The 16,776-nt window shown below is 44.1% G+C and overlaps 1 protein-coding gene across 1 annotated transcript in view; it reads right to left on the reverse strand.

Annotated features, from left to right (window-relative positions):
• The window catches only part of hspg2 (heparan sulfate proteoglycan 2), a 103,988-nt gene that overhangs the window by 56,908 nt on the left and 30,304 nt on the right, over window positions 1–16,776 (reverse strand). The window contains exons 2-3 of the mRNA XM_069660946.1: window positions 15,790–15,919; window positions 15,448–15,501 (exon numbers count right to left, since the gene is read on the reverse strand). Of these exons, the coding sequence (XP_069517047.1) occupies window positions 15,448–15,501; window positions 15,790–15,919 (184 nt within the window). The remainder of the gene's footprint in view (window positions 1–15,447; window positions 15,502–15,789; window positions 15,920–16,776) is intronic.

Below are 16,776 nucleotides of genomic sequence, written 5' to 3' on the forward strand. Positions count from 1 at the left end.
TCTTCCTCACTATTTGTGTCTTTTTGTCAGTCACAGATATGGAAACATACCCGGCATTCTTGCAAACATTGGCAGACAGATGCTAATAAAGCCCCTTTGTTTCAACGGCAGAACAAAGTGCACTGTCTGAGACCTAATCAATGCAAACACTCAAATACACAATCCGTGGATATCAGCCAAAAGTAGCAAGGCCGTGAGTTTGCAGCAGACCTCCTGATTTAACACTGATGGTATCAGAGAGCTGGGAGGTAAGTGGGAGTTTGAGTCAGCATCACTACTGTGCCAGCAGCTGCAGAGGAAGAAGAAGAAAATCCTCTGTGAATGACTGTGGGCTCAACAGTCCCTCCGCATGCACCCAGTGGAACACATCAGGAAGGCAAGCAGCTGCAGCAGTTATATCAGCGGTCTACAGACTGGCTGGTCATTAAATATAAAGGTCAACTGATTCTCTTTCAAACATTACAAGCAGCTGGTTGGTTTTGCGTACTGTGTTAACTGTCTCTGCCAAAGTGTCCTTGAGTGAGGCAGTAACATAGTTATATTGTGCCCGGCCCTGCCCTCTAATCACTCTGACATTTAAGTTTTGTCTTCCTTGTCTCTCTTTTAGTACTGATGTTGCACCGAATACAAACCCTTCATCCACCTGCCAAATCATGATGTTATCCTGATTTTTTTCAATGCATTTGTAGGACACCACAGATGCACGATACCGATACTTTTCAGCCAATACAGATAAGCACTCAATAAGGGTTTTTCGAAATACTGAAACCAAATTGATGGGAAGAAGTTTGCAGATTAGCAACATGGGGGCAGATTTAGATCAGTCTCGAGCTGGAATCAAAGATAAACCTTTTCCCATGTGGATTGTGCAACAATCTTGCACCGATATTACTGTACTACGAAGACGTAAAAGTACTCATAAACAAAATAACCTTATTACAGATTACATTATTATGCATCTTCTACCGATTCAGGCATGGACCGCCGCCTGCTCAGCTGTAATGCTCTGCTACATGTGCTGCAGACAGTGTAGATAAATCATGGGTTGCAAAGCCCATTTTCACTGTTACCACTAGCATCGTTTTCTGCATTGTATGTTTTGTTAAAAAAACAAATACGGTTATATCTGTGACAGGCCAACACTATCACTTTAATCTCAGGGCTCCATAGCCCAACCTGCGACATAAACTCCTCTGTGTTCTGTACAATAACACTATTCAGAATAAATGATGGAAAGGTTAACACATAATTATTGCCACTAACTCTTTCTTTCTATGGCATTAATCTTCTTGCACCAGCGCCAGTTCAAATTCCTCATCCCAAAGCTCGGTGTTTTATAGGATCAACTGTATCTGAAGAAGTGTTTGAGCAGATTAATTCAAGTAATCAACTTCTCCAGCCCAGATAGACTTCAGAGAGACTTTGTAAACATTGTCAAATTCTATATATAACTACCTATATAGAACATCTTCATGAGCTTTACAAGCAACTCATTATCAACCAAAATGCCGGCTGTATTATTCTAATTCCAATGTCACAGGCTTAGCCTGTGAAACTTAAAATAGCGCAGGCCCGCAGGGTGCCCCGTTCTCACACTGCTGCCAACACTTTGTTAGGACTGGCCTGCCAGCCTCTGATTTCAGCCTGGCAGTGTGGGTTTAGGGAGGAAGTCAATATTTGTACTGTTTTCTTGCAGTCAGATGCTACTTGCAGAGCCCAAAGCAAAGAGTCATGTTCTAAGTAGGCATCTGCTGAGCCCCTGGTTAACAACACGCATGCCCAAATATGTGCAAAACAATAAATCTGCACAAACAAATACAGTGTGCAGAGAAAGTGCAACACTCTTAGTACGTATCGTTTCCTCCCTTTGTCCTCGCCTTTGATTATTACACATCAGCAGACATGTGGACACTGACAGCACACATTTATCATGCTGACCAGAAGCTACTTAATTAAAAGTTAAAGGTTGTGTGACTCACACTCAGGCGGTGTGTTCTCTGCGTTAAAGGCCTGTGGGGAAACTTGCTGCCTGAGCTTTGGCTGGCAAACAGCTGGCCTCCCTAAACCGTCTCTTTTCTTCCACACAGTACTGGCACTACAAGACATCCCATTCCTGGTGAGCAAAAGCCCCATTTAAGACAAAGTAAACTGAGCAGTGCCTATGAAAACACACAGCGAGGTGAACATGTTAGAGCAGCACTGCAGGCTTCAGCACAGCCTGGCAGGGTGCCTGAGTGCTAGCTTTGCAGGCTGTTACTGTGAGACTTATAGCAATAATTGTTAAGCCTGAATGTGGAACCAGAAGACAGGCAACATCAAAGTTAGTCATCAAAGCGCCTCATTTGACCCGCATATAATCTAATCACTTGAGTGGTTTCTCGCCGCCGGGTCAACAGCAGCTTGTAGCCGCAGCTCTCTCAGAGTTTGCCGCTTTGACGATACGGGCTGGCGAGTGCGGAACTGCAGCCGCCCGAGATCCTTTGATTAGCGCGCCGGGTTGTGCCCCGCTGCTAACGAGCGGCTCTTTTACTCCAAGACCCATTCTCCTTTGCATCACTCACTGTTTCCAGCGGGGGGGGAAGTCCCCTTGTCGAGCACAGCCACCATGAAGACAGATGAATCTGTCAGAGAGTGCAGATATGACGAGTGGGATGAAAAAAAGGAGCATTCCGCACTCTTAATTCACATACTTGTTTAGCTGTTAAAGCTGTTCAGTAGAACTGTGGCCGCTTTGTGCAATGGGCCCCCTCTGAACACATAGAGGCCTATGCGGAAGACAAAGACTTGATTGAGCAGAGAGCCCAGCCTGGCCTTTAAAGCCTTGCCGCATTGGACTTGACCTTCAACCCCCCCAAGGCAGCGCCCACGACATCAGGCTGGCACCACCCGAGCCATTTAGAGACGGAGTGAGAAAGAGCCAGAATCCATAACAACAAGGCCAAAACCGCACTTCCTCAAATATCCCATCAAAAACTTTAATAATCGAGATTTTTCCCTTCCATGAGCTTTCCTTCTCCCTCCCTCTCATATCCATGTCTTTCTAAATCTCCCCCTCTCTCTTGGTGATATATATTCATATGCCAGCTGCCTCTTTCTTAGCTTAACTCTTGTAGACAGGACCCCTGCTACTTAACCCTTTTGCTGGTACTCTGCCAAACAACTCTGTCTCCAAGTCCACTTATTGCCCTCTGGGGAACTCCATAGCTTCTCAATTAAGCTTCCCCTGTTGAGCTCTCCCACGACTTCCAATGTAAGCTTAGAAAACCATCATTGTGTATAACCATGACTGTTTTCAGTAGGGATTTTACAATACCCTTATTTCCCTACAGACACTTGGGAACTGGCCAATACAATGTACCAACCCCATTCTAGTGCGTTAAAAAAATATACATATAGGCTTATTTGATTTGATTTTACGATTCCCGGCATCACTTCGAGATTTTAATCCACAATGTTGGTCTTAGCCAGACGTCACTCACTCGACTACAGCTGGTTCAAAATGCTGCTGCTCCACTTTTAACTGGTACCAAAAAACGAGAGCACATCACCCCGGTTTTAGCGTCTATTCATCGGCTCCCGGTTCGTTTTCGGATTGATTTTAAAATTCTTCTCTTTGTTTTTAAATGTTTTCATGGTCTTGCCCCTCAGTATCTGTCTGACCTGCTCCGGCCGTACGCTCCCTCACGCTCCCTCAGGTCAGCAGATCAGTCATTGTTAGTCGTCCCAAAGACGAAGAGGAAGTCGAGAGGGGACCGAGCCGTTTCAGTTGCTGCCCCAAAACTCTGGAATGAGCTGCCCTTGCACATCAGGCAGGTCGACTCACTTCCTGTTTTTAAATCCTCTCTTAAAACACATTTTCTCGTTGGCTTTTAACTCAGTTTGAGATGCTGGCTATTATTGTCTTCTATTGTTTTAACTGTTTTATGTGTGTGTACAGCACTTTGGGCAACTCTGTTGTTTTAAAGTGCTCTATAAATAAAGTTGAGTTGAGTTGAGTTATTATTCAACGTCTAAAGGCCTTACCACTAACCCAATGGAAACACAAGCTACCCCTGGAAACTGAAGCCTTGCATACTGTACACATCGCCATTTTGCTTGTGTGATGTCCAGTGTACAATATTGCCATCTCGCTAACATTTCCCCAACGCTTACTAACGTTACATTGTTTGATAGCAAGACACTGTTGTTACTTGCCGCTGTGATGACGTGATAAATTACCTGGAATCTGTGAAGAAGAATTGATTCCTATTGAAAGTTATTTAAAGGCCAATAAATGTCGGTACGGGATCTCTGACTTGCCCATGCTGATCCTGCCTGTGAGTTGGCATCGAAGGCTTTTCCAATACTTGTAATGGTGTCAGAACAACTCCACATTGTGGACTATTGTAGTATTCTGTGAGACAGCTGGTTTGTATCATACGGATGAGCCAACACGCATGAGGTTACAATTACAAAACAGACGTTTTGAATTAAATTGTGGAACACATTTCTGCAAGTGTTGGCAGTCCGTGGAGATGAACAGCTACACTGAATGTCATTCCAACATATCTTCATTGCAACTGGAAACGCCAGTGTTGTCACTCGAGTGAGATTAACTGCAGCATTACTCGATGGAACAACCCCATCATTTTCCCTTGGCATCAGAAAACACCGAGAGACGCCTGCAAGACACTTGGAAAAACAGACTTGCTGGACTTGGACACTGCATGCCCAAGCTGCGTCTTCCTTGGAATGTTATCTGAGAGTGTTTGGAAATGAGAGTGCATAACTGAGCAGAGCAGGTGACTGGACAGAGTGCCAAAGACAAGAGAGGAGCAGTAAACCGCCGCAGCACAAAAAGGGAAAGAAGTGCTTGAGAACTTACTGTAATCTGGTTCGACTGGGCTCTGAATGTTCCCCAGATAAGAAGAGTCCGACCAGTGCGCTATGGCGAGCAATGAGGGGCAAGGAGCAAGGAGCGAGAGACAGGGGGGGAGAGGAGACGTGACGCAGAGGTCGGCGGGGCACAAACAAGAGCCAAAAGGTCAAGGATCGAACAAGAAAAGCGACACAAGGACCACGGGAGGAGGATTGAGTTAGCCAGGCAGGTGCAGAGAGGTTAAAGTTTCAGGAAAGTTAGACAGGAAGTGATTGGAAGCGAGGAGAGAAATAGAAAGTGACAGTCAGAAAGACAGTTGCTAAATCAAATTTTATTTGTATAGCGCCAAATCATAACCAGGGTTATCTCGAGACACTTTACAGAAAGAGCAGGTCTAGACCGACTCTTTATGTTATTTAAAGAGAGGCCCAACATGAATCACCATGAGTAGCACTTAGCAATATTCGGCACATTGGCAGAAAAACTTCCTTTTAACAGGCAGAAACCTCGAGCAGAACCAGACTCATGTTGAACAGCCGTCTGCCTCGACTGGATGGGCCGAAAATGGGATAGAAGGAGATGCAGGATAGAGAGCAACAACAACATATGTTCTTGTTAGAACAACAACATATGTCCTTGTTACATGAACAACAACAGACACATACTTATGGTTACAATGCCAATAATAGTGGTAGACTAGGGTGAAGATTAGCAAAATAAGTAAATCAGCGAGAGAAGCAGAGTAATGATAAAGGCTGTAGTAATCGTAATTGTAACAGTTGAAGTCAACAGGTCTACTATTAGCATTAGCAGCAACAATAATGATACTATGGGGAAGGCTGATGTTAGTAGTTGTTGCAGTCGAGCAGGTCCACAGCAGCAGGTGGTCTGCAGCAACGATCCCCAGGAACTTTCCAAGACAAGGGAGCACGAGAACTCCCGGGAAGATATGTGGTTAGTAATGTTAATGGGAGAGACAGAGAGAGAGAGAGAGAGAGAGAGAGAGAGAGAGAGAAGCTTGGTGTGTCAGATCCCCCCGGCAGTCTAAACCTACAGCAGCATAACTATGGGCTAGTCCAAGCCTGAGCCAGCCCTAACTATAAGCTTTATCAAAGAGGAAAGTTTTAAGTCTACTCTTAAAACAGGAGGACATCAGGAAAAGTTATAACAAACAGGATACATCTGCTGAAATGTGCTGACAAATAACTGCAAGAAGTGAAAGTAAAGCTGTCATCACATATTTAAGAGAAGCTAAAACTGTCTTAATCAATTTAGTTTCAGCATCATGAACTGCCCCCCTAATCATTACCATCCATGTTGTAGAAGGTCGTGGTTAGTGGAACAATGGGTCCTGTGGTTTTTGTTGACTAACGAGTCCAAATCGTGTCTGTCTGCAAACACACAAGGACGTCTGCTCGCATGACAGCGTCAAGGAGAGAAGGTCAGAGGGCATCCCTTTCGAAATGACTCCCATTCAGTCCAACAGAAGAAAGAGGATATCCTACGAACCAAACACGCTTTCCGCCCACTGCTCTTCACATTTCTGCTGTCCACCCTGGGGCTTTGCAGCGGCGCAGGGAGGAGCTGCTTCCTGTTTTCCCTTCTAAATGGAAAGAACTCAGCACCATAATAACCATTTTCTCACCAAAAGTTAAGCCCTCTGAACTGGCACAGACAACAATGACCTTGTTTTGGTTTTTCTTGTGACTCATTTATTCTTCCACCACTTTGGCTGCAGTCACATCATCGGCATGCCCTGAAATGTCAACTGAGGAGGTCACTCTGGAACAAGGATGGGTTTTAAGTGAGGGAGTCTAATTTTATTACACTGGCTTTCAATATATACCTGTATAGTTTTTATCCTTTACACCTTCACTGTGCTGTGAAGACAGACTGTCCAACTCTGATCCAGATTCTGTTTGAGTCCACTCCACAAACCTCCTCACACAGCACTAAACAACAGCTCGTTCATAATCAAGTGAAGGTGCCGCATCCAGCTGTTTGACAGCTGCACCGACAAAACACACGTGGCGTCTCATACATCATGTCTCTAGCTGTAGAAAAAAGTTGGTCTTGTTTTAGAATTTAAGTGTAGTTTGCTGGGGCTACAGTCAGATGAAGAGCGGGTAAATTAAGCTCGGTTCAGTTCATTAACAGTGGTTATATTCATGTGTCTTATGGGAAAGGTTGTGGATGACACCAGTAGATCAACTCAACTCTGTCCATTTTGTTATTACCCTTCTGTTGAAGCAGCTTAGACACCAGGCCTTGACCCCGGTCTTCAAGGTAGAGCTAGAACCACTGTTGTGATTGGTCAACATCGTCCCTTCTTTCCATCAAAGGACTCAATATCCAAAGATCAGTGTTTCCGCGACATACATTTTGCAGCGGCGGCCCGCCGTGGAAGAATTATTGCCGGCTGCTTCAGATTTCTATGACGTGTCCCGAAGTTGCAATTAAACGAGAATGGTGGTTCGCCTGCTCTCAGAGCACTGAAACAGTGACAGGAGTCACAGGACGTCAATCACACGTGATGTCGTGGCAACCAAATAAACAACAGCGGGACCAGTTTACTCCTCACACAGTGTTCTAACGGCAAGCACTCTCTGTCCGCACACAATCATATGTAGTTCTGTTGTGCAATGTAAACAATCCTACTGTGTATCTCCGTATGTCCCGACTTCATTGCTGTTTATAAAGCTTAAAACGTGGAGATGTCATTTGGTCATGATCGATCGATCGTTTTGATCGCTACGTCATTAATAACGTCCCTCGTGCACACGCAGATGATTACAAATTAAATTCTGAACACTTCATGCTAATCTTATTCCAAATAGTGAGACAAAGGAACATGAAACATTTGATGTCCTTGTGTTTGTATTTGTTTTCTGTGTCTTGTTTAAACTGATTTCATTCCATCCAGTAACAACCAGGCCTTCACTAAAGACGACTGTCTGCGCTGGAAACCCAAACAGATCTTGGGTTAGGTGTGGGTAGGAGGTGTACAAAGAGTGTTTGGTAGAAGCTTGGCTTTCCAGAACTGAATGATGCTGCAAACTGCCAGGAAACACTTGACAGAAAACCTGCCCTACCCAAACCATCTGTGGCCGGCCCCATAAATAGTCACCCAGACTAATTAAAGATAATGAAATATCCGCTACTTCAAAGGTCGCAGATATGTTGTGATCCGTGTTGGAGTCAGAAAAGGGAGTGAGAGCCAGAGAGAAAGGGAAACAGCTTCATTATAACTCTCCAGCCTTTTATGTGCTGATCAGACCATGACTGAAACAAAGCAGTTACTGTTTCAGAGCATGACAGGGACTAAAGATACCCCTCTTACCTAACAGGAGACAAATTAAGATATCTTTTGAAAGTAAGTAGAGATGCTTTCACACCGCAGAAACTTTCCCCAAGGACTGGGGACCTTTGAGGAACTCCCCTGACAATATTGTAATCCCCACAAAGTCCCTTTGGTAATTTGGCATGCAGAGTGTGTTATCCTTCAGAGAAAAAGAGCTGACAATCCCAAGAGAAGTTTTATTTGATACGGATACTCTCTAGTGTCCGACCAGGAAGCCACTGATGAGCTGTGAAGCTTTGTCCAAATAAACTGTCAGATCTGGCAATAAAAATCCATGGGACAACTGAAAACACTGCCAAGAACAACAAGTTCTGATAAAGTCTTTGTAAACTTGTATTTATTCTCAAATTTAAAGTGGGAATCTCGAAGATCTCAGTTTTGTTATCTTTGGCGGCACCTATGGCGATAAACGGTAATTGCGGGAGCATCTTACCATTTGCCTTCATCTGAGCATCGAGTTTGTTTCTTTTTCTTTGTATTTTCACTTATTGTTGAAGTTGTATCTGTAGTCATCCATCTTTTCTTTGTTTGTTCAGCCATAGTAGATTACTGTTTACTCGCAACACTTGCAGAGACTGGAAAAGCAGCCGCTTAGCTCCGCCTACCCTCTGTGGCAGACCAACCACTGCTGGCTGATGGAAAACGCGTCACTAACTGGGCGCTGCTTGTGATTCTTTCTGCCAAAGTAGCCACAGACACCCAGTCTGTGATACTGCAAATGCTCAATGCTCAATCACTATTGTGTTAGTAATATGCTCTCTCATGTTTGCAGCACGGATAACCTAAAGGCAATCAAGATGTATCGAGATGTATCAGTTACGAGCCTGAGCTTGACGCTACCCTGAGGAAAAAAAAGATAATTCATGCGGCCGCACACGCTCTCTTTCTATGAAACATCTCTTTCCTAAAGAGGAGCGGCACAAGCCAGCTCTCCACGGCAACACATTTGTTATTGGTACAACAGAGTGTAGCATCATGGGGCTCGGTGCAGCACTGAGGCTAAACTCAGTGACTGAGCAGAAGTCTGTCAGAACCACGTCGACCCGAAGTAACACTGACGATCATTTGTGACTGGAGGCGTCACACTAAACATGTCCGACGACTTCACAGCCTGCCTTGTCCACAAAAGGGTGTGAGGCATTTGATTAGAACTTGCAGCTAGTTTCTCCTTTCCTCGAGGGTCAGCGTGCGACCACCTTGAGGGCCCCCAGCTCTGCAACAACAAAGACCTCACCAAAATAACTGCAGCTGCCAGAACTCGTCCCTCTGAGTGTATATGACACGCAGGGACACACACACACACACACACAGGCAGTGCCAGAGGAACTCACAAACTGCCCATTGAAAAATACCGAGTGGGTGGCCTGGCCGCAGCCTGCCCACTGCCCGGGCCAAACTGACAGACAGGCAACATTACCCTGATGTATGGACCACTTATGCCGCAACATCTGTTCTCCTCTAGAGATAACACAAGAATATGAGCCGCAATTGTGTTTTTCTCAGGAAGCAACTGATGTGATTAGACGTGGAAACCAGCTGAGGCGACACAAGAATGCAGTAACCTGTCTGGTCCCCGTGGATCAAGGACAGCCTGAAGTTTGAGCCAAATGTCCGCGCAGACTAAACACAGCACTTATATCTCTGCTCATCCTTCCTCGGAATCGACTGAGAAACTCAGACGTACACAAGATGTCACAGAGCAGTATGGTTTACGGCCCTACTGTGAATAATCTTTTTCCCTGCAAGCTTAGAATCTCACTAAATATGCCATGATTAAGGGCAGGTTTGTGTGTATCAGCTTCACTTTGAGGTCTGTTCACACTGACAAACCTTTCCATCACTTGTTCTGACAGTCCCGACTTCTGACTGCTGCACACCTGGAAAACTGACATGCCGCAAAGGATGTTGTAACTGGCAACTCTGAGCTGTCATATCATTAACTAGAGCACGACTATGTATACAACAGAGGTTTTGATACGTGCTACTTTTCTCATCCACATAGGCAGATTTGTAAGACTCCGTGGGCCTCGGCTTTAGTTCATCCTCCTATCACTTGCCTGGCTTGCAAATCTGAGGACCTTTAGCCAATCATTGTCCATCTAAGAATATGTAAAGGCTGGGGAAATACACCTCTGGACCACTTAGCCACTTTTCTACCTGCTTACAGCTGGGGTGTTTATCCGTAGATATTTTGTCAGGACCTAAACCAGGGCTCCTTTGTTTGTGGTTGCTGATGTTTTAAGTTAAAGGTACAATATAGGGATATGCAGATATTTTCCAACCCTTTTTGCCGATTGCCGATTTCGATACCGATATATTAGGCACATGTTTTTTCCACCTAATTGCAGAGTCTCCCCTGTAGTGGAATTAATATAATGCCTACTCTTATTGTAGCGGCCAAAAACTGCCATATCGCAGACATCTTGCATCCTTCCTCATGCTTAACGGAAGAGGTCACTCACGTTTCTGAGCGCACCTGAATGCAGCAACCCCCCCGAAACACGGCAGTGAGGGAGACATGCCCGGACTTGTTTACTGCACCTTCTACGGAGACATCAGTGATCGCTGACAGACTCTCTTTATCGTGTGTGCGTCCATGAATATGTAATTTAGTTTTGCACTGATGTTTATGTTACTCTCTGTAAGCGTCGGCTGTGGCCGCAAGTGTATTTTTGAGGTGTTGTTAAGTCCGGTAAAATGCTGAGAATGTGAGCTAAGTGTTGGCTCGTTAAGAGTTGTGAAAGTTGTATCTGCCGATGCCGATATGTCATTTTCAAGCCATTATCTGCAGATACCGATAACATGCTGATATGTCGTGCATCCCTAATACAGTATGCATCATTTCTGCATTAAATTGTCTGGAAACAAGATGACGTCATAATATATCTTGAGTTTTACAATATCCCAAGTTGTTCCAACAATATTTAAACCAAGAATTACCAACCAAGTAATCTTATTCAAGGTTACGGTGCGTTTCAGTAGGTTGCCTCTTCCAGCGAAACACAGGAAATGACACAATACATCAAAGAGTTAGCAAGAAAGTCGAGGGAACTGTTCCCATTAGCCAACGTTACTTGCATGGTTATCGTTAAAATGATATGACATCACATGTAAACGTAAAATGACTAAAACGTTAACTCATGACGTAGTCCTTGAATGTTAATTCGGCCTGATAGATTTAAGACAACAACTCTAACGGCTCTCCGCAACTTCATCCAACTACGTCTTTTGTTATTGTTTTGATTGAGAGACTCCTAGTGGCAGAAGTTTCACATTCTTCCGGCTTCCATATCCTGATATAAAAGACAGAAAAACTGAAGAAATGGACTCTATGATCCTCTCCACTAGTCCAAATTTGAATTGTGAAAATCCACTGCTCATTTTTCAGTTTGGAAACGTTCAAAACCAAAAATAGAGTTTGACTCATAGAATAAATAAACAATCCGAGGAGGAAATCCTGCAGCATCCCTGACCGGCCCTCCACACTGGGAATCACTAGTCTAGAGAAATGAATTCTCAAGCTCACCATTCAAAATTAGCAATGGGAAGAATTTAACCCCAGTAGCCCCATACCAGCAACCACCCCCATTTCTAAGTGGACATGTTAACCTTTGTGTCTTTTCCAAACAAAGTGGCTAATATCTCTGGTGCAATGGGAATATCTGTAAAGGAGCCCCTAGAACAAGATAAGCTGGATATTGTCTCCCAGAAATCTCTTCGGGGATCAGAGCTTGGAGGTCAGGATGAGAGATTAAGAGGACATGGGACGCTATGTTAATATCTGTGGAGAAGATGGTCAACGATGATTAGGGAACAACTCAACAATGGACAAAAGAGGTTAAAAATAGCCTCATCTCAACAACCGTTTAGGCTCCAGATGTTTGTTCAGAGCGTCGATGTACACGCCTGAGACATCAGGAAATGGGAATTCCTTTACCCTTGCTGAATTGTAACACAACAGGATACAAGTAACAACGGGGGCAAACTGTACATCTCTCACTTTAAAGTAGTTCAGAGGGGAAGGAAGGCAGACGCTTGGGTGAGCAGCGCGTCTGGGCAGCCAACAGGACAGAGACAGCCCGAAAAGGATTCAGCATCCAGCACAGGAAACAGAATTTCCTTCCCATTGCTGTCGTGCTCAGATATGGAAACAGCTCGTCTCTTCCAGCCATAGCACCAGGATCTTACTGAGCACAATGCAAATGGCTAAGACAATATATAAAAAAAAAAGCACTGCATAATCCCAACCCTAACCTATTTCATTGTCGCAATAAAGCGAAGCCGACCTTTAAGTGGTTACAAAAGGCGGGAAGTTTATGGAAACAAAGGCAATAAAGCAAACTAATGGAGGGGATGTTTGCAGGCTCATGTCGCGGCACAAATAGTGAGAACGTTAACAGAATATATTTCCCATCCTGTGCTGACAACAAAGAACAAACTGGCTTTGTATTCAATGAGTTTCAGATCCTTTTTGTATCTGCCAAACTGATTCCGACCTGAGGGTTAGAAAGTTCCCCCGAGGAGAAGAAACAAACAGCCTCACCACCGCTGAGGGAGTTTGACATAAAACTTTCAACTGATCTGCGAAGAAAAAAAACTTTCTTACAATAAAGCAGTTGTAAGATTTTAACTTGTAACAATCACATGCTGAATGTCAACCGGCTCCTTTAACCACCAGAATCCAGCAGAGGCCTCACAGCAGTGCTATTTCTGACAGCGGGGCACATGATGCTATATGCCCCTGGTCTGATGTCAGGCCAAAGTGTCGCTACCAAAACAATTACTCCGCCATGATGTAATCAGTGTCTGGCACCAAGGGCAAACTAAGACGCGGCGGCCATTAACGGGCCTCTGTCCTCATGGGGAGGGGAATTATGTGACCTATCAGGATATTAACATTTAATTGCTTTCGTGAATTAATTTCCTGCAGGGGGGAAAAGACAGGTATGATAGTATCAACGTTGAGACTGGCCTGAAATCGGATTCACACAGCGAATGTTTCAACACTTTGGCGACTAAGAAGACGCGACAAGGAGATGTGATTGGTCAGCATGCGCTCTTTCTCCATGGCTGTTTAATTATAACCCGGACACGGTACTGCTACAAAGCCTTGGGGTAGACGGTAGCTCAGTCTGTAGGGACTTGGCTTGGGAACCGGAGGGTGGCCAGTTTAAGTCTCAGTAACAACCATGGAATTGGGGCTGGTAGATGCCAGTTCCTTTCTTTGAGCAAGGCACCAACTGCTCGGGGAACATGTCCATGTGCAGCCCCCTCACTCTGACATCTCTCCACTAATGCATTTCCATAGGGGTCCTGTTTGTGCATGTGTGTATTTCGGGCCTGTGTGTGTGCAGCATGTTTGTACTAACAGAGTGAAAGAATTAAATTTCCCCCCTCTGGATTAATAAAGTCTATCTTCTTCTTCTTGCTTCCAATTTTTCCCAGTGGCCAAAAAAAGCATTGTCCCCCTGTCCTTAAACCTGCTGACGAGCCATCTCAAACTGCAAACAACGTGACTTGTTCTATTATGAATTTTTGACCTAAGAAGGTGTCATAATTCTCCAGCTCAATTTGAACTTAAATGGTCGAGCCGGAAGTTGCAGGTGAGGCCTGCAGGAAAAACACTACTGTGCATATTCAGTGGGGTTCATACCAAAGAGTGACGTGTGTGTGGCGTAAAACCTTACTGGACTGATTAGGCGCCATCCTGGGTCATCCATGGATTTCTTCAACAACTTTTCCAATGTGAGTAATATAATAATTATTATTAGTATTAGTATTAGTATAACTAATTACATTTACTCATGTTACTGTAATAGAGTAGTTTTTAGTGTACTGTCTGTAAATCTGTAATTTTACTTTTACTTGAGTAGGTTTCGTTTGAAGTGTTGTACTTCGCTACATTTTAAATCACATTTATTACTGAGTTAAAAAAAATGTCGGCCTAAATAAAAACGAAAGAAAAAAAAAATCACACCCCATAAACAACTGCAGCGAATGATGGGCAGGAGAACAAAGTGGCGCTAAATCTCAAGGAAGACGGAGACGGATAAGTCAGACAGCAGTGGTGCAGACCCAGCTGGAGATGAAACGTTCAAATTCTTATAATGAGATTTTATCTTCTTTGGTTCATTTAGGGAAAGTCACAACACTTGTGACCCATTTTGATTAATAGATTTGCAGCGTGACAGTTGTTGGTGTTTGCTGGTGAAGAAAAGAAGGACAGAATCCACAACTTATTCCACCTTCAATGGTTATGGGACGGTCTGAGCTAATATGACACGTTATACCTCCATGAGGGTTTTAAAGGTCGACATGTTTCATTTTGTTTTTGATTTTCCTTTAATCAAAAACAACTAGCTTGAGATTTATTGCACTACTTTTTGCACTACACAGGAGAGTCCCCCTCCCGTAAGTAACTTTTACTTTGAGTACATTTTAAACAAACTACTTTTTACTTTTACTTGAGTACATTTTTAGATTGGTCATTTTACTTGTACTTAAGTAAAATTTCACCAAAGTAAAAGTACTTTTACTCGAGTAGAATATTTTAGTACTCTTTCCACCTCTGAGTGTAACCATCAGTCTGTACAAACAAACGACCAATTGGTGCCATTAGGGCGTCCTTGGTGGTTAAGGCAGTGACAAAGTCGTGACTGTAACTCTCAGATGTTTTGCTGTCTACAATAAAAAGGAACCCAGAGACGGCTAAAACAAGAAAGATGGACCGGGAACCGAAGCGTAACAAGCAGCAACAAACCGCAGGCATGATTTAAGAGTTAGTCCCATCATGCAAAGTTTAATACATTACTTAAATATTTTCCCCCTGCTACTGTGCGATGTGATAAAGTGGGGTGCCTGCATATAAACACTTTTCAAGTCTACAAAAAATAGGGGGCTGTAAAAAGTGCTGCAGTGAATGGAACACAAAACAGAGGCGCTCCGCTGCAGCTTTTATTGTTCATCGCGCTTTCATGTATCTTATTGTGCTGTCACCTCCGCCGCCGGTAAAAAAGATGAAAGAGAGGGAGAGGAGATGTTTACGTCTCAGAGGCAGAGCTGAAAGAGTGTGTTATGACCAGACTCTGGAGGGCTGGCGGGGATGGAGGAGAGGGTGTAGCAGGATGTGAAGGCACCATACTTCATGCGCACGCTGAATGATCCAGCACTCATTAACACGGTGTGACACAGAGGATTGTTAGATTCACTAGATGTTCTTGTCTCTTACTTGTGCTCTCTGGAGGCCACGGGGTGCTTCCATCACCTTCTCCACTCTCCCGATCTTTAAAGACAGAATCAGAAGCAGAGCGATGTGGTCAATGTAGAGGTTCAAACTCATATAATGTAACACGTGAGACATAAAATGTTTTACTCCTCAGGAAAAATGTGAATCCTACAAGTTCCTGTGCAATCAGAATAAGTATGTTTTCACTTATCCCTAAGCAACATTTCCTTGTTTTAGGTCTTGGATGGGTTAACAATCCAAGGAATGCTTAATGAGAAACGTCTCCCATGAATTAGGCGCAGCTGTCGCTGCGGTTTGCGGTCGTCCCGCCTCTAAGAAGCCCACCTCCTGAAGCCTCGTCAGCAGCAAAGTCCTCGTCGTCGTCCAGTAAGCTCCGGCCCGCCTTGACATCTTTCTCCGCCTCCAAGTCCTCTGGCAGAGGGACCTCTCCCCACACCTTGGAGGCCTGAGTCACCTGTGGCAAACACACAGAGATTTATAGGGGTTGAAGTCTCTGAGCAGAGAGGTTACACCCAGTGCTACACATGGACCATGGAAGGGTGGAGGGAAAACAAAAGCAGAGACAGGAAACGGGGCATTGTGATGTGTTTACTTTTACCATTCATTATCTCTTAGAGGCCTTCTCGAGGGCAAATAAAAGTTAATGTAACCAGTATGAACGCGGGTCATTCAGGGCTTTTTATGACTGCTCAATTGTCAGAAGAACTAATATTTGTAGTTCTAATCTTAACAGTGGAAGTTGGCCAAAGATATTCACAGCTGACTGCATTGACCCACATATAAAGACACACAAGTGCAAGCTAACACACACACACACACACACACACACACACACACACGGCTAAACTCTGAAAGCCAGAGGGAAGCTGAGATCAGAATGACACAAATCTGTTTAAGTATGCTTTAAACTCCGTCCCCCTTGGGTAAAAAGAAAAACGCATACCAGAAGTGGTCCGTTACGATCGGCTCTTTGCTCTTGGAATTAGGAGGGAGTCTATCATGGAAACATTATGTCACCTTAAGCAGCGGTAAAACCCCTCTAATAATGCAGCATCTCAGAGGACGAGAGGCTTTCAAATCTGTGAGCATCGTGTCATCTGGCGCGTTACATGAATGGAACAAAAGCAAAGGGTGTTACTGAAAATGCAGTGCCTGGCTCTGGGCCGAGGAGAGGTTGAATTTCATTCAGCATTAAAGTCTTACACGGCACAAGGCTGGATATAGATAGTGATTTGTACTGGATAAAATGTATCCAAAGCATGAAAAAGTTTAATTTATGTAATGGAAAAACCTGAAATGGGTGATTAAAAT

The sequence above is a fragment of the Semicossyphus pulcher genome, unplaced genomic scaffold, assembly GCF_022749685.1.
Source record: "Semicossyphus pulcher isolate SPU_LCO1_2020_fin unplaced genomic scaffold, fSemPul1.0.p SCAF_13, whole genome shotgun sequence".
NCBI lineage: Eukaryota > Metazoa > Chordata > Actinopteri > Labriformes > Labridae > Semicossyphus > Semicossyphus pulcher.